The sequence below is a fragment of the Pleurodeles waltl genome, chromosome 3_1 (assembly GCF_031143425.1).
Source record: "Pleurodeles waltl isolate 20211129_DDA chromosome 3_1, aPleWal1.hap1.20221129, whole genome shotgun sequence".
In the NCBI taxonomy this organism is placed as follows: domain Eukaryota; kingdom Metazoa; phylum Chordata; class Amphibia; order Caudata; family Salamandridae; genus Pleurodeles; species Pleurodeles waltl.
In genome coordinates this window covers 1,406,362,214-1,406,384,182 of record NC_090440.1, presented here as the reverse complement: position 1 = coordinate 1,406,384,182, position 21,969 = coordinate 1,406,362,214, and the positions used below count along the sequence as shown (strand labels likewise).

The 21,969-nt window shown below is 46.6% G+C and overlaps 1 protein-coding gene across 8 annotated transcripts in view; it reads left to right on the top strand.

The window, feature by feature from the left end:
• The first annotated feature begins 2,033 nt into the window (after positions 1 to 2,033).
• CADM1 (cell adhesion molecule 1) overlaps positions 2,034 to 21,969 on the top strand; it is a 572,409-nt gene continuing 552,473 nt past the window's right edge. For 4 of the 8 annotated variants that reach the window (XM_069224945.1, XM_069224944.1, XM_069224941.1 and 1 more), the window contains exon 1: positions 2,034 to 2,148. In XM_069224945.1, the coding sequence (XP_069081046.1) occupies positions 2,079 to 2,148 (70 nt within the window). In that variant the 5' untranslated portion in view covers positions 2,034 to 2,078. The remainder of the gene's footprint in view (positions 2,149 to 21,969) is intronic. The other 4 variants (XM_069224947.1, XM_069224946.1, XM_069224943.1 and 1 more) reach the window with 1 other exon arrangement.

The following is a 21,969-nucleotide window of genomic DNA, read 5'->3' as shown; positions in this document are numbered from 1 at the left end:
TCATTTTGTTACGGTGCACAAGAAATGTTACCACATGAAACCCATCCTACTAACACTTCAGTGGCTCCAGAGGTGGCACCTCGACAACTGCGGAGGGGCGTCGCCCACCCAACCGGCTAAGAGCCAGAAGATGAAAAATAAAATGTTAGCTTGCTATTGTTTTATTTTCCATCTGCTGGCTCAGCCAGCAATGCAAGGAAGGGTGGGGCTGTGCCTAAGGCAGGTGGGGGGTGGGAGAGAGGAGGAGGAGAGAGTGCACCTAAGTGTGCATGTGTGTTTGGACAGCCATCTGATGCCACCCAAACACACATGCACACTTCTGTTTCGCCAGTGTAGCTGTGTTTAACATCCGGGCTGGAGAAAATGCACAGACCTTAGGGCTGTGTCTGACAGGAAGTCCAAGTCACTCAGACCAATCCTGACCCTGCGTTCATGCTAGATGTAGCATGAAAACAGCACCAGGATTGCTGGGGGAGCCTGTGCTGATATCTCCCAGTGAATGCTAGGACACCAGAATAGGAGTGAGGCAGCAGCGACAACAACAGTAAGTGTTTTTTTTTATTTTGTTTCTCCAGTCCCTGTTGCACTCCCCCCCCACTACACCAGACACAAACATGCATCCTTTGACATTTCCGGTGACCGACGCTAAATGGCTCCCCATTGAACTAGAGCTCAATTAAAACTGCATCTTTCACACAGTGCAATCACTGGTGCTCAGTGGAATTTGAGAAATGCAGAATCTCTTCCCCAGAGCCTGCCACAATCAAGCAAGATCATTATATGGACCAATCCTTTAATGAAAGTGCAACAAGGATTTAGAACTCCCTTCCTCCGACCCAATGTACGGCCCTCTGTCAGTCCGCCTTTAAAAAGCAACTCAAAATCGTACTTCTTGTAAGACACTCTTAGCAACCCTGTTATGTTTCTCAAGTCCAGGAATGATGTGCTGATCCATGTTTTTTTTTTTTTTTAAGTCTAGGAATTGTAGTCTTGTTTATGCCATTATAAAACAGGACGACAAGTTCCAGAATTCAAAGGGAAAAAACCTGGCCTAGAGAAGCACATCACGCATGGATCTAGGAAACTTGGCATCCACGATTAACGTTATAATGTCCCTTCCTGGTAAGTAAAACACTTGAGCTAAGTTTTAACACTTTTTTTATCGTTTCACTTAAATATATGTTCTTGAAAAACTGTTCCAATCCTGCCTCTCATAAATACCCCTGGGCCAAGCTAGTATCATAGAAACTTGCAAATAAGGTCAAGGCAGCTATCTAGTGGTTCTTCAATAACTCCCGCCAGCTTTCCAAGTCCATCATGTATTGTGGGGTCTGCAGTCCTGAATTTATGATGTGAGAAACAAGACTAAAATCCCCGTTCAAACATAGACGAGGGAATCACCACCACTGCCCCCTCCCTCCCCCCCAAAAAAGCGCTACTGCTGCCCTCTGATCAAAAACGGTTTCCCTCCTTACATTTGTGTACTCCGGTAGCATTAAGCACCTCCCAGTTCCCTCCTTACGTCACTAGCAGTGGCAGGTAAGGGAGCGCGGGCAGGTGGGCTTCCCTAAACGCATGCCCACCCGCTCCTCATTAAAACCCTCCCTTCGCTGCAGTGTTGCGAGAAGACGAGCCCCTAAGCCCCGCCCCCTTCAATCTCGGAAACGCTCCTCCCAGACGACCCCGCCCCCTCACTTCGTTTTACCCACCTCAGGCAACAGGCCACGCCCCTTCTCAACTGATTACCCTTCCGTCACTAGAATCCCCGCCCTCCGGCCGTCCCCGATCTGGACTCCTCGGGCCTCGCGACAGGGAGTGGGCGTAGTCCTTCACAGGTGGCTCCGCCCCATCATATGCCGACCATCAGCGCTGGCCCCGCCCACCACCGTCACAGTGTACACAGAGAGGCGCGCCCCTCGTGTCCTTCTCCTGCCAGCGGGCCCCGCCCCCTCATGCGTCCCTCGCGCCCCGCTGACCGCGCCCCGCCCCCTCCTGGCTCTGCCCGCCCCCTCGCATCTCATTACCCGCCGCTGGCTGGCTCCCTCCCCGCCGCCCTCAGTCTGCCTCTGGAGTCCGACATGGCGACACCGACGCCGCGCTCTGCCTCCCGCCTGCTGCTGCTCTGCTGCGCCGCCGTGCTCTCTCAAGGTAAGCGGGGCTGGGGAGAGGCGTCCCCGAGCCGTGGAAAGCCGCAGAACTGCAGGGAAACGGGAGCTGCCGACAGAAATCACGCGGGGGTAGCGGGGAGAGCTCCCGCTCTTCTGGAGATGAGGTGGGGAGCCCGATCCCTACAGGCTCCGTCCCGCAGCACATTCCTGCAGGGACACTTTACTTCTTCTTTAGGAGGACAGGGATGGTGGCGGTTTTGCCGGCTGTGACGATGCATGCTCTGCTGGGCGCCCCCACCCCGTGCCTGCAGTGCATACTTGTTCCAGTGCCTGCAGTGCGCTCAGCGTGCCTTCTGCTCCGGTACCCACCTCCCGTGTTTGTACGGGGAGCTCTATCCACCTGCCCTGATGTTTGCTGTCCGGTTTGTTTATATAGTGTGTGCCAGGTGCCTCCCTGCTTCCATTTCTGTGCCTGTTGTTGAGGCACAATCCTAACCCGGATCAGGCTCAGCCTGCCTACTTTTAGGGTGCCCATGTTCCCTCCTGCCCTGATTGACCCCCTGTGGTTGCTGTCCCATTGCCCATGTTAGAACCCCACTGTGTGTTCGGCACCTTCTTCACTGTTGTAGGCGCTCGCTACGCCTGTAGTAGTGATGCCTAGAGTAAGCTTGCTTCAAGCCCCCTCGCTGCTTGTGAGGCGGGTGTCTCCACATGCTTGCTGTGCCATCTTAATGCACGAGGGCTTATCCTATGCATCTTGTACTGACCCACCTCCCCTGTGGTGCTGTACCGAGACATCTGCCCCTCTGCATTGGACGATTCTCTTCTCACTGACTTAAGGACAGTGATGGGCCCCCTGAGTCTTCAATATCTCGCAGATATCTTTGGGCCTCTGAAGCACCCCCTACGACTTACATTCAATTCACTCTGCTAGAACGATCGTATGTTCTGAGCAGCTCTCCAGAATCGCCTTGCCCCGCAATGTGCCTGTCGCGATATCGCTCTCCCTGCTGCGCAGAAACTCTCTGTGTGTTCTGCTCGGAGACTCACCTCGTTTTAGGTGCCCTGGTCCTCCCTCGCATCGCAAACGATTCGTGCCGGACCTGCCCACTTCAAAATACAGATGAGTTGGTCCCCCTCCCCCCCACCCCCTCCCACTCCCTTTCCACTAGTGGTGCTGGGTGCCCCTTCAACTATGAACTAGATAATCTGAGCCTAGCCCCTGGGAACTACTTATGTGCACCCCATTGCGTAACCTACCGCCTTGTGTGCTCTGTGCCCCCCCCCCCCAATACTACTATTATACTAATATGCTAGGTCTTCGCCCCCTCCCTTCAAAAAAAAAAAACTACTGATGTATTATGGGGTGGTGCAAGCCGCCCAAGCCCTCCGAGTGACTGATATGATGGGTTACCGTTTTAAAACTACCGGTACCTCGATATTCCCCCTTGTTTACATTGCTCCTTCTCGTTACTGCTCTCCTGACGTCATCACGAATGTTGTCTCCTTAGGAGATTCGTTTCGGCTGCAAGCAGTTGTCTTTAACCCTCCTCTCTTATTGAATCATCATGTTTGGGCGGGGGTGCAGTGGGATGGACCTGATTCTGGTGGATTAAACCTGTCTGTGGGAGGAGGGGGGTGCTGTTTTTAGTCTGATGTACTTATTAACCCTTCACGTGTCATTGTTGACGTCAGTAGTATATTTGCCATTGCTTTTTTTATGGTGTGTTTTTTTGGGGGGATTGTCACTTGAGTCAGTTTAACTGTCTTTGGTCGAATGTACTCATTGCTCCGTTGGAGGTCCGTGCAGGCTACACTCCAGGGGTGAGGTGGTTACACAGGTCGTTGCGATGCACACTGCAGCTTTTAACCCTTCATGGTGCACATGGTATTTCACATTCGGTGTGGTTTTATGCTGGGACTCTTCCTCGGATCATGCCTCCGAGTAATGTTTTCCGGAAAGGGGACAGGGTCTGTGCCGCGATAATAGGCCCTATTTCTCTTCTTTCATGGAAGTCTTGAGAGACCAAGCTCTTAAATTGCCCCCTCCTCCTGTCCTGTCATTGCAGATGGTTTGACCCCGCTACCTCCCCCTGGCCTTGTATTGTGAGTCTGCTATCCATGTGTGTGTCATGGGGCCTCCGTGTATTGTCATTCAGCCCGCTCCAGCATCGCGACCCTCTTCTAAATGGAGAGGAGGATGGGGTCGGAAGAGGGGATTGACTACAAGTCCGAGAGTTGATTGAAGGGGGGCTTTTTTTCCTCCTTTGCTAAGAGCCATGATTCAACTTTGGTGAACGTTGGGGGGGGGGTCGTCTCCTTGTGGAAGACATTTGTTTCGTCTTACTGCGTGGTTTGCTCGGGTTATCATTCACTAATCGGGGAGGGGTAATCTATGACACAGTGTACCTGTGGTGTCCAACTGGAGGTCCAAGTAGAGCATGTTCAAATTGCAGAACACGTAGGTCGGTAGGAGAGGTTAGGTTTTCTTCCAAGATAAACGTGGACCATTGCTGTGGCTTCCACGGGCGACTGGAGCCCCGGTGCCACTGCACTTGCTACACCATTGTTTGCTACTTCCCTTAGGGGGACCTCCGTGTAGTGGGGTTACACATCTGCTTCTAGAAATGCATGCCTGGGGATGTGTCCGCGGAGTAAAGATCTCCGATAGATGACTGAGTTGGAAGGTGCGGGGTATATATCATTATCAAATGTCGAATATCGTTGGTTCCGAGTACCTACTGCTGTTTCAGATCTGTGTTCGGTTCTGCTGGGAAACTAGTGTATCAGATGTGTGTGTGCGCTGATGTTAGCTCTCTGTCCATGACTAAGTGACAGCTTTGAGAGTTAGCGCCCCCCTTCAACTCAGGACTACCCCTCCCACCTTCCCCCTTAACTAAGGACTGTTAACCAGGCGGAGTATACCCGTTATTGTCACGTGCGCCTGTTATTAGCAGAGGTTGCTGGGTGATTGTTTGATTCGATGCGGTTTGTTAAACCCCCTATCTTTCGACGATAACACTTGTACTTTTTCAAGTTTACACAGCATCCGACAAATACGCCACTTTCTCCCCGGGCCCCGCCTGGCCCTCACTGCCTTCAATGTGTAGCACCCACTCCATTTGAATCCTTCTGTCTTCCTGAGCGCCTCGGTGCTCATTTTGCTCTCACGGGGTTTCTCTGCACCCCCACCCCGTCCTCGTCACCGTGCTTCCTTATGCAAAGCATCCCTCAATCCTTGCTCGATGTTGCCTGTTCTCCGTGATGTACTTTCCATCCCCAGGTTCTCAGCTGCCCTCTTTTCGTTGTCCACTTGTTCTCTGGGCTGATCTCTCTGCCCCCTCCCCCTGTATCTCGGCCGCCGCCGTTCATGGGCGAGTTCAGGCTGCTCTCTCTCGCCCCAGGCTCCATGCTGTCCTCCTGTGCGCCTTAAAGTCTGCTCCCCCTCCACATGCACCAGCGGATCGTATGTGCTCCCTGGTCATCACTGCGCTCTTGTATCCCCCAAGACTGTCCCCACTCTCCGACCCCAGCCCCCACAAGGCACTCTCCGGTAAATCAGGATATAGATTATCAGTATTATCAAGGTTGAGTACTCCTCCCTGGGCCCCCAGCTGTCATACGCGTTCCTCCTAAATCACGGTCTCTCTGTGCCCACGCACTCCCCTCTGTTCTTGAATCAGGCATAGATAATGCCCGGGGGGGAGGGGGGGATGGGGGGGGCACCTCCCCTCTGCAATCTTTGAGCCACACATTCTCACTACTTAACGCCGTTATTCACCGGCTAATTGTCCTGCCTCAGCAGTACTGCCTGTTGCATGCCGTAGCAGAGGGGGCTGTTCAACGATGTAGAGTATCCCCCACTCCAAGCCTGTGCCACGGGACACGTTATCCCTGGACGCGTTCACAACCCGATTACATTGTGCATCCTGTATGTAATGGTTCTCGATCTACCGACTTGGGAAGGTTGGACGGCTGATTTGCCCATGCCAGGGTTCGAACTCGAGTCGGCTGAACAGAATACTGGTGTGCAGTTGTCAGGTCTACTTCCCCCGCGCCCTCCCCTCCAAAACATGTTACTCGCATTGTCGTGTGTGTGTGGAGGTTACAACGGGTTTGTTTTCTCGCTCTCACATTTCCCATTAGAGAGGGGTTTGGGCGAAGGGTGTCCAATGGCCCTTCCATGCCAGGGGTGATGCCCCGCTCCACCAGGCACTCGGCACTTACAGGTGGGCTCAGATTCCCTCTCCCAGGTTTGTCGTGATTCCGCCGAGCTGTCAGTGGGCCTCGGTTCTTCTCGTGTGCTGTGCCGATCCCTCCCACATTCAGGGCGGACACGCACTGCCCGGTGTGCCCCAGCTTATTCTTCGGTGACCACGGCCTGCGAGCCTCCATCCACGACGAGTCCGTTTAAATCGAAATCCGAGCCGGGGCGCGCCCTGAAACGTGCAGCATTCTGCGAGGTGCGCAAACCAGTGGGCGCCAAGCACACGAGCAAGCCTTAGCTAAGCCAGTCGTTCTGGCCTTTTTGTGTCGAAAAGCTTTTTCTAAGCGCTAGTAAGACACAAAGGCCTTGACAAAGCTGGCTGTTCCCCTGCGGGAACACGTAGTGGGCAGTACATGGAGTCTCCGCCCCTCGTGAAAGGGTATAGAGTGCAAGGTGTGTTGCCCCTTGCAGACAGCGCAGGCAGAAGTGATAAGAGCGTCCCTCACATGGAAGATGCAGAACAGGCTACGCTGTCATTTTAATGTTTCGCATTTTTATCAGCCTTTGTCGGCGTTAAGCGTTAACCACTTGTACCTGCAAAAAGAGGTTGTGGCAGTAAAGTGTATGCTCGGCTACAGCTCTGGAAGCAGCAGTGCAAGCTTCCCTCCCTCAGAGCAGACCGAGGTGGCAATTGTAGGAGCAGGCAGGGGCTTTACAGGGGAGACACCAAAAGGGGCGTGGCTTTCTGTTATTGCATCTAGATACATAACACAACTACTGACCTGCAGCTAAACATGCCAGGACCATTGGCTTTCTATGATAAACGAGTAACAATGATTTTGTTGTAAATAATATAGAAAATGTTTCGGTTCTCAAATCGTGAGACTGAACTGAAACATTGCTGAGGCCTGTGGAAAGAGTTGTGGTCTTAGGTGTCCTAATCACTCCAGTTTTGTTTACTCTTGTTAGACAAGCGTGCTTTTTTTTTTTCTTTATACACCTCCCCCATCTGCATCTCACACCTCATCTCTTTCAACTTCAGCACTCTCTCTTCACTCTCTCCATTTCCGTCACTTCGCCGCCCTCGCACAGGTACCTGTAAGCACGGCAGTTACTTTTACTTCCGACGCCTTGTCAATATTTTGACAACTGTGCACCTTCTTCACACACATTTGCATAGTTTCACAATTACAACTGGAATATCCGACCATTGCTCTGTGCGATCTGCAGAGAGGCCAAGGACTGGAGGAGCATGTGTTCGGAGCGCCTTTTTTCACACACTGACTGCCGCTGTGACAATGAAACTGACACCGTCCTAGCCACATTTCCACAGCAAGCATGGTCCCTTATAAACACTTGGAGGCGACTCGGTTCAGAGTGTGCACTAATCAATAGATGCATCACTGTTGGTGTACGGTGCTGCTGTTTAAGCGGTGTGTAGACCGGTTGTAGGCAGCTGCTGCGTGGAGTTGGACCCAGTGTAAGTCTATCACATAGCTGCAGCAGCGTTTGGGGTATTAATACTCGCGCATAAGTTGTCTTTGCGTGGCGAGGGTGCACATCGTGTATACACTCGGGTTTCATTTTCTTCCGCACGCTGGTGGGAGCGAGGGTTTCGCATGGTTTATAGACCCAGTGTGAGCTGCTTGTACAAAGTGTAGAGGGGCTGTATATGCTGTTCCCACCCTGGTGTGAAGCTGTGAATGCAGAGCCGCTTCGGTGCATGTTGTGCGTCCTCTGGTCCCACATTGTCACTGCACAGCCACGTATTCTGCTTTACTGGTTGCCATGGCAGCAGCTCGGGATTTTTTTTCCTCACCCTGGCAGTGGTTATTCATCACGAGTTAAGTTAACATAATCCATGATTTTGCTTTTTTTCCCGTTAGACTTCCTAGCTTTTTGCTGTTGCCTTTTCACAACTGTTTTTCATATATTTTTGTTATCCTACCTGACTGTTTCCTCTCCATGTGTATATTTTATCACCTAGCGGTGAACACTTAGTTAATTTTAATAGCCTACATTTTACTGCAGTGTGGCTTGAAAGTCTTTTCTGAAGATCTGTAAAGGAGCAACCCTTTGAAACTCCGAAGCACCGAGCGACCATCCATGAGCCTTGGATACTGATACCGATGGTGGTCTAGACTGGAGAATCAGAACCAGCACAGGACACCAATTCAACTAAGGCTTAGCTCTGGTTGTTCTTGTTTTGGGTCCCATCATGTTCTGGACTGACCTTGATTGTGGGTTCTCCTTGGTGCTGGCTGTGGCTCTAGTTTGGATTGTGGCTGGCCTCCAGTTGTAACATCTTTGCCGTGGCCCCTGCAGAGTTCTTTGTGGAGGTTCTGTTCAGGCATTACCGAGTCCTCAGTTTCCACTCTAGGTTTTGGTTCTGACATTAAGCTGTTACCTTGTTTGATCTAGGTTTGGTGTCTTGGATGTAGTTATGACGAGCTCTGGCTATGAATCCTGATAATCAGTAGCCCTGATTCACGGGGTGATATCTAGCCTAGCATCTTAATCTGACCTGGCCTAGAATGGTGCTTTTATGTATTCAGACAGGCTTCAGTTCTGACATGTTCAGGCTGTGGTCTCGGTTCGAATTCGATTAAATGTTTGAATTATGTTGCAGCATGTTTTGGTCGCTCGCAGTTTGTTGTTCTTTTTTTCGACTGTGGTTCCTGAGCTGGCTACTGGCCTGGCCTCCATTTCCAAGCCGTGGTCCCTGCTTCATGATTGCATTAGATCTCCGATTTAATGAGACCCGGACTTTGCTTCCTTTTTGGCTTGTGCCCTTACTTCTGCATCTACTTCCATACTGGATTGTGTGTTAACTGGTCTCTGGTGTTTATTTTTTCATAGCTCTCCATGTCTCGAGTTCTGCTTTGAGTTCTTCCTTTTGCTTGGTTATGATTGGCTTCAGTCTCTTGATGACTCAGTGTAGGTCTTTTACCTTGCCTTAAGTTGTGACGAAGGTTGGCTTTAGAGTCTGGTTGGCCCTCTATTTGATTCCAGTTACTTGCTTCATAACCAACCTTTGTTTAGATTTGTTCATGTGCCTTCTTACATGTCTTAGGCTGCATGCATACACCTTAGGCTTCAGTATGAGTTACAGGCTCACCCCCTGTCTTGACCTGTGTTACCTTTTGGAATTTCTTTGAGGGAAAAGCCAAGCACCAAAAGTAAACCTTGCTCTTAGGGCCCTGTTGACTACCTTCAGTTCCTGTACTTTGACACTCTGCAGCACAGCACACGCTTTAAGGGGCTGTGGATGGTGCAGGCTTTCGGAACTCCTCATTGACAATGTAACTAGCTCATTAGTGCTATTTGCTAATGACAGAAAAGTCTGGCTCTATTCCACACTCTGTCACAAAAACCTCAGCAGCACTGTTTTGATCTTGGCTCATGCAGGTGTTTTACACGGACCACGGATGCACTGATAAGTTGGGACACAAGTTCATGCTTGGGGCATTACAGGTTCCGCCATTACTTGTTGCATCTGTTCTTGCTGTTCCAAGAAGACAGAGGCAGTGGTGAGAGTGGATGGGACAGTGAGGAGAATGGCCTCATTGCGGTGCTGCACCAGGCATCCAAAACTAAACCTTTGCAGGGCTTCCTGAGAATCTTAGGCTATGCTGATGACCTGTGAACCAACACTGCTCATTTTCATATATATCTGAGCATTGTGAGGCTGTGCTTGACTTTTGAGGCAGTGCCTTTGTATTACAACTCTACACCGGGCACGTAACAATATTTTGGGCTTTCAAATAGTACCTGGCTATATGAAAGGTGGACCTGTGGATCTGAAGCTGCACTGGGGCATATAAACCTGTGCTTGGGCATGTGAAGACTGAGCCAAGGCATTTCATTGTATGCCTGATGATAACTGGCCTACCTAACTTGTTCAAAGACCAGGGTTTTGATTAGGCCTTGGCAAACTTTTAATTGTGCCGACCAAATTTTATGATATAGCAGAATGTCTTTCTCAAACCTTTTCTGTTTCACAACGTGGAGTCTCAGATATATATTTTTTTCTTTCAAAGCTGATGTGTCTTACACAAAGTTACTGGCGGGGAAAAAAACAAATGTCTCACCTTGAGGTACTAGTGGAACTGATATGGATCTGAAAATGAAACATCATCGAAATAATGCACAACAGAAATCACTTTACTTCTCTGTACCACATGATATTAGTACCCGATACAAAAAACGATAATCTGCTACTGTCCCAGTTATGTGTAGCACCTTCTTTATGTCAGATTTTGGCTTTGTGGTCTGTCAGTTAGGTCCCATACACATAATAGTGCAGTTTGCCCAATACCTCGTGTTTGAGAGAATTCTGCTGCAACAAAAACGTTCTCTGCAAAGATCTTGGTTGCTCCTAAGAGATGGGATTTATATTACAGCATATCTAAAATAACAAAAAAAAATGCATGGCTTTATGATGGCCGTGCTTGGGAGTAAGATTGCCTGGGCATACAGCAAGTGTGCCACTGGCTGGTTGCAGCAGCATCCCACCATATGGTGTATCACTCATTAATATAAGATGGACATGAACATAGAAGCAGTTTGCTGTGATAGGCCTGTGTAAAATTAAAACTATGTTCAGAAAGTTCCTGGAAGTTACTTGGTTTGAAATTCTCAACATTTATGCTTAAGTGATTTTGCATATATTTTTCCCACTGAAAAGTGATTTGTTCAGAAAATATTTCACTTATGTACATTTTGTGGTCTGGCCAGTCTTCTGCCGGAACCTTGGGTGGCTTTTTTGCACAATGTATGCCCTCAGGTGAAGAAAACCTAACAAAGTAAAGACAATATGAGTTTTGCTGTAACAGAATAATTTTGAGAAATGCCATGTTGAAAAATTCAGCAATTTTGCACATGCTTAGTTTTGTGTTATGTGAATAATATTGCTTTTCTAGTGTTGTGTTTTTTTTCTCAATAATATTTTTCTCTGTTATCGCATAGAATTACTGTCTGTCTGCTAGTGAAAATATGGTATGATGTCACTTTCACCTAAGTTGTTATAAAGTAGTAGGAGCATGTGGGTGATTTACCTTAATACCACTGACATCGTGGTGAATCAGAGCTATTTTCAACTTTTGGAACGGAGTATGTTCAGGTCAAATCTCGTGTTCTGTTCAACCGTTAGTATTATTCTGGTCTGGGCTAGTTGTGGTTTCTACCCAGTCCAGGCTCTGTTTCTCTTTAACCCTCTACTTACACCTCAGGTTCCCGTTCATACTTTCAGGAATAGGGCCATTTTTCTTTCTTGCATGATGGCGCAGGGCACCATGCTAGGCCAGTGGCTCACATCCACCAAATGTGGGATCTGCCTGTAGGATATCGTTTATTATGGACCTCCATTGACACCCAGACATTACTATGTTTAATATCAATTCTAGGACTCCTTTGGTTGGTCTTGGAGCATGGATGCAAAAGGAATATACGCTGTCGTGGCCCTTCATCCGAACACTCTGATGGAATAAGATTCTGCCCCTTTCCTTGTCCGTCAATGCTCTGTTGTCTACTTCTGTTCTGTTCTCTCTCCTCTTTTTAGTGTCTCTCAGTCACTAGTGTGGGGAGAACTGTTTGTCCAGAATCCCAGGATTCGTGTCGAGTAGAAGTTGCTCTGTATCCAAAGTAATTTTTGATAAGGTTTCTCTATTTTTGAGAGCTGAATTTCCTGATTATACGCCTTTTTTCTGATACTCAGATAATCCTCAAACCACGAGCTGCATATTTCAAGCCTTCAGCATATTGCAGCGCTTGGGCACAGCTTTTGAGGTCGATGCACCGTTAGCTTTCACAACCTAAAAAACCTGTCTTTTCTTCTAGTTGTTTTTCGTAGCACCTGTCCTGTAGTGTGTTGTTTCACGTCGTGGCAGTAGAGCCACAGGCACGGTGCCCCTCCCTCTATAAAATGCAAAACTTAAAACAAAAGTGATCCCCCAGCGCAGTGGTCCTGTGCCGCAGAGTGACCAGAAGGACTTTGAATGTGACTGTTAGCCTCATGTACTGGTGGATGCTCTAACTTCCTGAGATTCAGTTCTGGTACCCACCCTCCCCCTCCTGCCCATTGGTTGCAGTGCTCATGGTGAAATGGGTTGGGGTGGAGTCATTGGGGTCCCGTCACTCCTCTTACACGAGCCTCTTTATATTAGCAGGGAGTCCCTGCAAACACAGAGGGCTCACTTACTTCCACGGGACAGGCAGCCATTATCTCTTAGGGACCCCAGTGGAAGAATGTGCCCATTGAGGAGTACTCTCACAATTAACAATTCCAAATAAAAGAAGGGGGGGGACTCGTGGCCAGGGCCGGGCGCAGCTCCACAAGGCTTCATTCATGTGTGTGCTCTACGGGGCATGAGCAGTGCTGCTCCCGCCCTCTGGGCGAAAGGACAAGAGCTGTTGGCAAAGAAATAGTAGGACCCCACTGTGAACTGGAAATGTTACATTTAGTAGCTGCTTAGGATAGAGCTGTGTTTGCTCAAAGCAGTGCATCCTTTTATTGAATGCCTTAGTTCCATTGCCTGTCGTGTTCATGGCTTGCTATATGCGCTCACCGCTTGGCCATGTGTGTATATGCGCTCACCGCTTGGCCATGTGTGTTCTACTTACTTGGATGACGGATAGCAACATGGACCTGCCATTTTCTAGCCAAACACTGGACCACGTCTGCAGGAGTAGATACACAGTGGAGTATTCTTTGGGCCTTTGCTGGACCGCATCCTTTGTCGTGACGTGCTGTAGGTACGATTAGCAAGTATGGCTGCGGCGAGCTCTAGATACCGAGGTGCCCAAAACAGGCTTTCATGTGGCGTGCTGTACTTACATGCAGCTCGCACTGCAAGTGCGTACTCTGTGCACTGAAGCCTGGACTGCGGCCACAACAATGGACCATTGTACGTGTGCGCAGGATGCTTGACCACAAGTATGGCTCGTGCATGCTGTATGCACAAAGAAGCCATCAATATTGAACAGTTTAGTTCCATGCCATTTGAGTAATGTGATTCGGCTGTGTTATCCACATAATTATAGATTTGCAACATTTGCCATCTTATCCGTCATTTGCTGCCTAGTTTACAAACTTTCACGAAAAAATAGTTTCTAGCTCAAACGGATCAGAAGTTACCACAAACATCAATATGTGTTTCTGCGCAGTGGAAGGCCCCCACAAAGGTCGCCTTATAGGTCTGTTTGGGTGTGAAAGACATACTAATGAGGTGAGACCTTTTCTAAGACAGTGTTAGCATGAGTAAATAAAAATGACAAAGTAATGGAGTAGTATTATCACAAAATGTGCCAAATGACATTGTATAATTTCCCATCCTTGCAGCATAATATGTTCCTCTCCTGCCGCATGATTCCCGGGGCCCTGAATAGTTCAGATCGCGTGCAAGGCTAGTGTAAGCAATGGAAACGATATCCTGGACCCAATATGTCTGAGTTGTGCTGCTCTGGCATTGGAGTCCAGACCACATATAGCTGTTTCATGTTGAGCTCACACGAGCCTGGACTGCAGGTACGGCGTGGCCTCCTCTTCTTAAACTGAAGCCTTGCAAAGCGTGCGAGTCCTCCATTGCACACCTGTTATTTGGATTGATCTACCTGTACGCTCCAGTCCAGGAGTGTCAATTCATACATTTCAGACTAGCTGACCAGGTATCCCATTGCGTTAAGTACACTGCACAGATGAATGTTTGAATAACCCGATAGGGTCAGCTCATCATTTCACCGTTTGTCTTACAGAATGAGTGTTACTTAAGTGAGCGACAGGAGGTCCGTGTTTTGATATGTATTTGAACCGTGATTGCCGACAAAAGACCCGCTGTTCGTTGCTATGCACTTTTTTGAATGCCACCGTTGTCTACATTATCAGTACTTGAAGGACTTTGGGTTGGTACGTTGCTCATTATCGGTTGGCTGTCTTGTCAGTCTTGTTTGCTTTTTTCTTATTTGATAGTGTTTCCTACTCTTCTCGTGTTTGTCCCTTACATGGAACATAACTTTTTTTTTTGTACTATCCTTTTGGTTAGATGGCTTGTAGCATTTAACAGCTGTCATTCAGGACTCCATGGGAGTGCCTGTGTTTCCACGCACTCCCACATGTGTTGCTTCCCCCCCCCTCCCGCTGTCCATAGTATTTGGCCCATCTCTTCCCATCTAGCGTACATTTTTTGCTACTATAGTTTTTATTTTTTTGTTCAACGCCCCCAAACTCTTCCTTTGAACACACCGCTCTCTTCTTGTCCTTGTTGTTCTGGGACAGTGATGTGTAGCTGCTCAATGTTTCTTGCACGACTTTTAAAATGCCTAGTTTTTTAAAAACTTTACAATAGATCACAACCGCTACAATTTGCTGCTGTGCTTTACAATGCTTATACACCAGCTTGGAACAGTAAATCTGAATGCCAGTAGAAGCATTCTCGCTTATGTCATTGTGGCGGGGCAGTTTTTTTTTTTTAAGCCGCTGCTCTGTATTGTCAAAGCCAAAGGCTGGCAAATCTTACAAAGTGAAGGTGAGACATCTTGGCTTTGCCAATATTTGTTTGTGAAACATCAATTTAGTTTCCTGTGCAATCGCAAAATGGATGTTTTTATGTAGGCACATTTAAGTTAAAGTTTGAACTCGCTGCTTTTTGGGTATCACCTACCAGAGACCACATGCTGTCTGGTTGTGAAATCTTGTTGTGGGCTTACCAAAAGGTTAATAGTGGGCTTACAGCCTGGCCATTGCTTATCATTGTTTAGGTTTCTTTCAGCTTTCTTTTGCTTGCTTTGTTTTTTCAATGGCTTGTCTTGTCATTCTGCTTCAGTATAGCCTCTTTACCACCCTTTTGATTGGATGGCTTCTGCCTTCTCCTTGCTTGCAATAAAAGGATTACTTTTCCCTTTTGCTTTCAGCACTCCATGAAAGTGCATGAGTATTCTAGCTCTCTCCCACATGTGCTACTTTAATGCCTCCCCCTGTTTCTTTCCTCCTTGTGACGACCCCCTCCAACTCACTACTCTTTGCCCCCCACCACCCGCTATACTTTTGATCCTGCCCCATCCCTCATGGCACTGGACATTTCATTTTTTTGTATGATCCGATGCAAGTGGCATGCACTATCTTTGATCTGTCAACTAACTATAGAATAATGTGATTGGTAACTGGGGTCATGTCATTGCTTCTTTTTTGAAAAATGTTTTGCATATTCACTGAATTAACAAAAACGAGGACTATTTGCTTTGTCGGTACTTGATTAAATTGTGGGTTTTATTTTGTATATTGTGGTTGTAATATTTTAATGCTTGTTATGCTTTAGTGATGTCTTAGTTTGTGACTGCTGTTAAGACCTACAAATGTAGTTGTGTTTTTTTACCCTTTTGGATCTCAATCGTCACAGAGCTTCATATCACACTAGCACTTTATAGAAAGTCATTGATAACAGCACAAGTGGGCAGAGACTAAGTAGCAGCGTTCTAACGTTTACGGCCAGAATTGGGTAAAAAGGTTTAGAAAAAAACATTAATAAAAGTTATGGTGTTGCATGGTGGTGAGCTTGCAGTGGAAATGTTGTGCAAACTGGAATCCTTGAATTACAGTCAAGTTATATAAAACTAAGGGAAAGTCTAGAAAGATCGTAATCTATCTGTAAGAATATGGCTGACAAATTGTATAATGCAAATATATTCAGTAAATTGAACTGAGAGCTTAGAATGGAAGCCAAACGAGTGACCAGAGACTGGAATGATGTGGTCATTGTGCCCCAGGGTTAACACTTCACACAGTCTGCTTCCTGTTCGCCACCCTAGTTCCACACCTTAGAAGCTGCAGACTACAGTCAACAGGAGAGGCTATTGGTGGTTTGAAGAACTGTAGCTGTCAATACTAGAAAGGAGTGTTGCTGGGGCAAATGATTTTGTGGGTGCGGTGGGGGTTGGGGCGAGGGAGAGTGAGGATGTTTTGAAGCAGGCACAAGTGTCTGGAAGTACTTTTGGTAATGGTCTGTTTCCTTAGAAGTAAAGCAATGTAAATGAGCTTCAAAAGATTGATCAGAGGGCAGTCATTTTCCGAGAGTAGTTCTTTGTTGAACAATTGCTATTGGTTGATATGTATTTGAGTGACTTCATCCATCTGAGATCTTGATGTCAGGCTGTCAATGAATTAAAATCTTACAGCTTTCCGCAACTACATTACACTGCTAATATTTTTATTTTGTTAGCTATTTATGGGGCTGTCACCACTATCATGCCTCTATCCTTTAGTCCCATTGCCTCCAAGTGCCGCCCCCCAACTCGGCCGTGTCCATCTCTTCGGCACACCCTTTCCACTTCGTTTCATCCTTTTGTCACTCCTTTGCTCCTTATTTTCATCTTTTGGCAAGCCATTTTGCAGCTTTGTTCCTTCATGCCATGCCCCTCCATCCCCTTTCTTCAGGATCAGTCTTTACCCTGCCCCATCATCCGAGCTTCTCCGCCTACCACTAACCCTCAATCCTTGTTGCTCTTTCGTTCGGTTCCAACCCCCTTCCTGACTGATTCCTTTATATCATGCTTCATTCGCCCCAGCTGCTTCTCTCCCCAGCCCACATTGCTACTTTGTACTTGGCCTCATTCTTCTCTCTTTTTTTTTTTTTCCCCCTCCTGTCAGTACCTTTTTCTGACTCATTCATATATCTTATGCTTCACTCACTCTTCTTCCCACCTGCTTCTCTGCATCATCGTCATCTCCCTGGCCCCAGCGGCGCCTGACAGCACTGTGGCAGCTCTCGGCAGTGTAGCACCCTATTCTTGTTGGTTATGTAGTGGTTCTTTAGGAGCCCCACCCCAGCCAGTTAGGGCACCGCAACAGACACTCTTACATGAGGTGTGGAGTCCGACCCCGAGTGACGTGTCCCCCCCCCCCCCCCCTTTTTATTTTTGTATCCCTTGGTTGAGCCTGGCTCTCTGGTGAGTGTGACGCAACAGGGACAGCCTTAAGAGCCAAGTAGCTTGCTATAATTCAGACCATGTACTTGGCGTCACTCTTCACTTCTACCCCTCTTTGCTCATCTTGTCACCCCCCCCTCCTTTTTATTCTTATGCTTCATTAGCAGTCTTTCTCCACCCAGCCATTCATTCAACCACATACTTGGTATTGTGCGTTTCCTCCATACATTGTTATTCAGTTGATTATTATTATTATTATTATTATTATTTTTTCTGCCCCTGTCCCTCCATGGATTTCTGCTCCCCAGCATCAGGTTCTTCCAAGACCCACCCTCCCACTTTGTACTTGGACTCTCGTTCCTCCCCCCCCAGTTTAATTCTCTCTGCTCGTACATGCAATACGTCTAACATTCATGCTTCTCTAGTTCTTTCAAAAAGGAAAATTACAAACCCAACGATTAATTGTAAAGAGAAGGAAACGAAATAATCATAACTACTACAGACAACACTTTCTGAACAATATTTCACGCCTCATTTGCTACATACAATTGCCAATGCAAAACGGCTCCATTCCTTTCCTAATATGTTAAACCAAGCTTCTGGGGGAAATGCATTTGCAACATAAATAGAAATATATTAGCTTGATTTTCAAAAACATCTTCTGTGTAAATGGGATCCCCAGTGGGGAATTGGAGCACGTGATGTAGCTGTGCGTGCACTGAAAGAGCGCAAGTTGCTTGTTCTTGCCAAGACGAGGCCAAATATTCTGTTTCTTGTCACTGTTTGGGGGGATTAGTTGCACTTTCATGTAAAGCTGTTCTCTTTATTCAGTATGTTGTACTCTGCTCCATACAAACTGATGCTTCCGAATGAACCTAAATAGTAGGACATTTTGTCTCCTCTAACAATGTGATTGGTATAATAGAGTTCAAGGCTCTACTTTGAGTTGTGGGTGGTAATTTGCTTGTTTCTCTTTTGGGTTGGAAGTGCATTAAACCCAGTGAATTGGCTCGGCGGTTAATAAGACCATGAAGACAAAGTGTGGCGGAGGACTGGTGTAACTTCCTTTAGTAGGTCTCTGATTTGGGCTAGTCTTCCAATGTCCCTCTGGGGTTGACAGCTTGCTCTTGGTGACAGCAGGTCCGGTTTCTTTGTAGGGAATTGTCTGATTGTATTTGGAGTAGTTTATGGGAGGGGGCTCGTGTTAAATGTGACACGCCCTATTGGTTGGTTTTCTGTGAGGTGTGATGTCCTTAGAATCTTCTTGGGAGGGGTGATGTGCAGAAGGTGCTCTGAGCAGTCACTCGTTAGGCTGTTGTGAGGAGAATCTTCAGGGCATCTTTTGGGAGGAATATGATGTGTGGAGAATTTTGAAAGAGGCTCTGAGCGGGATTAGATGTGGCAAGACTCCTGTGAGATGTAGTCCTCCTGTTGTCTACCTCTACTTGTGTATCCTGGGAGTCCCTACCCCGCTGCATTATTGCAGTCACATATAGGTAATGGGAAATCCCTGCTGCATTGTGCGTCTGATCTGAGCACTTGCGGCACTTTCTGGGTCTGAAACTAGGAGTGACAGACTTATTTTGATTTTCAAGCTTCTGAGGCCTTTGTAGTAACCTGCTAGTGTTTTTTTTATAAAGTGGAGCAAAGCTGTCTTTTTCAGGTTAACCCTTCTGCTTCCAATTACTGTCCTGGAGCTCGGAGTAATTTTCTGATCATGTTAGGTGTGGCATTGTAATGAATGCTACTGTGTAGGAGGTGAGTGATGTGCATCTTCCTTTCACCTTGACCCCTCTCCTCCACAGACAAGTTTGCACCTTGGTTGTCCTGTGCATTTATATCTGCGATTGTGACGTGGCTTCTCCTTCTAAATGGAAATGTTCATTCCCATTCAGCCACTCCCCCAGTGACGTAGACACCGCTATCTGTGAAGCAATACATTTCAGCCAAATAAAGGCAGTTGCTCAAATGTCCTGATTACTGAAGAGGTAAGGTGGAGGGAGTGCCCCAGTAGAAAGGAGCAGAGCTCGAGGTTGTTAATGTCTCACATAAGGGTACTCTCACTGATTAGTAAAGGGAAACTTCAAACATGGCTGAAAGGAAAGTTCTGGGATTATTGATCTTAATAACGATACTCGACATTGCGGATACGTGTTCTGGCAGAGCGAGCAGCGTTAATATTATTGTGAATCCTGGACTGTGGAAATAGAAGAAGGCTTTAGGCAACTAGATATGTGCCAACTCATTTTTTGAATATAGCTTGGCAGCAGATCTGCATATTTTATTGTTGTCAATTGTTTAAAATTGACATGGAGTTGGCTTTGGCTGCACCCAGAGGAGCATTATTCTCCAATCTCATGCTATCGTCTATTTGGTGCATCATTCCACTTTTCAGAAAAGGCTTCCATTGGAATGCATGAGGGACTATTTTACAGTTGGAAATACATTTAATAATCTTACTTTTTTCTTTTCTTTGTTTCCTATGTGGATTCGGTGAAGAAAGTAGTAGTTCAGCTACTTTTCCCAGCATTGCAAATCCGGTGGGGATTGGATTAAAGTGCTACACATTTTGTTTGCCTGCAACGCATGCAAACAGCATTTGTAAGTGCCTGTGTGTCAAATGTTTTAAAGCCTGGCCTGTTGGCTTCCCAATGTTTGTTTAAAAAGTGAGATGCCTTACTTTACGTACTTTCCCCATCTTAAAGGGGAATTTGCACTGGTGAGGAAAATTCTATCTTCTAACTGCGAGGACACTTTTATTAGGAGGGGCATTTGATGCTACATCAGATTTTTCACACTGGTGAGAAACCGTTTATTAATCTGAATGTGATGAGCAACAGGGTGATCTACCACGTCAGAAATCTAATCAGATTAAAGCAAACATGTTCTAAATCAGGCAATGCTTTCTCGAAAAGATGAAAACTGATAATGCGTCAGACAAGTTTCGGTAGAGAAATGAATAAGGGACCTCATCCGCTCATGCTTATCACTGTGTAATCATATGTTGCATTATACCAGAAACACACAATAGACAGAACTAGTAGCATCATCAAGTGTGCAGCACATCTCTAGGCAGTCAGTAACTAATGATTGCTAGCACACTTTCAAGATCTGTAGGTATAAAGAAAGTGACCTTGAATCAAACTAGTGCACATTTGAAATGTAACCATGTTGAAAGTTGCAACAAGAGATCAATTGGTCAGGACGAGCTTCACTCCTACAAATGGGACTTTATCAAACATTATTACACAGTAATGTCATTTAAAAACCATATCCAGTTTCTGTCCTCTCTGAAAGATATCACTTGTGGTGCTTAATAGTCGATGTCTAGTAAATCAATTTCCAGTTCTATACTAGGTAATTTAATTGGTAAGTCGAGGTGGTTTGAAGTGTGTCCAGTAGTTATTAAAACATGTAACGTTAAAGATTTAGTTATGCCACTGGAATTATTCCCCTCAGTGGATTTAATTGAACGGTATCATAAGATGGGTAGTAGCGTGTAGTTTGCCCATGGTAAGACAATCTCCAAGCCGTATAGCTGACTAAGCGTTTCAAATCAATGCACACGGTGTGTTTACCACATAATGGCTACAATGCCTGCAATCATAAGGTACCAGAAGCTCCACCGTGTAAAACTGTACATCTATGCTGAATGCATCAAATGGCAATGCACTTTTGCACATACTGCTAAACATCTCTCCATAACAGAATATAGTCACTTCACCATGTTATTCATTGCTAAACAACGTTCTAATTCATTTTAACTTCTGGGTATACTAGCCAGCATTGTTTCCTACGAAACAATACAAAACACAACCAGATAAGGAGATCAACACAACTCCAATAAACCAAGATCCCAGACCTGCCAAAGGATACCCATGTTCTGAAAGTGCTTAGCATGTCAGACTTGCTAGAGTGTAGCTGTGACGATAACCCTCTAGACTAGTTGGGCCGCTGTATTCTGCCATTATTGAGGAGTTAGTGTAAGTGGTGATGTTTGTGTAGAATCTGAGGTGTAGTAGGAGATGCCTTGTTCGGCTATTGTCTAGCAGGTTCTTGCAGTCGTGGACTGAGCTTTATCCCTTCAAACACAGAGAAGCCTACTAACCCAAGATAAGGTCTGCTCGCTCTGGGTGATGATTGTTTGAACTTGTATCGCCCCCCCCCCCCCCTTTTGCTCGCCCAACTACCCCTGCAAAGAATGCAGGATAAAGAGCGAATATTGAATTGGAGACCTCTTAGTTTTAAAAGATGCAGGGGATTCGGCTTTAGGTGATTATTTCATTTTGTGCACTGTTGATGTTTTCATATAATTCGGAAAGAATGCAGTAAGGGAATGATGGAGGCTTCAATCCCAAAATGTTATGGTTTACTTAGAAGACATCTCAACCCTGAAGCGACCCCATCAAAGTTAGTAAGCCGTTGTTTGCCCTTAACTGTAGCCGCTTTATGTAAAGCAGCCTGGACATAGGTTATTTCTTAAAGTAAACGAGTGAACACATTTTCGAGTTAAAAGATGGTCATTCCACAGTCGGACACCAAGATAGGAAACTACTTCTGTCTCTCCCTCTAAATCAAATGTACCTAAAGCCGTCCATGATTGAAGGGTGTGCACAGAGCGACAGTCTTGGAATATAGGGCCATGGCTGGAAAGGTGTGCTCTGCGGAAACATACTGTACAACAGAGGCATTTGATATGGAGTGCTTGCAGCGAGTGAACATGTAGTGTCCATAAAG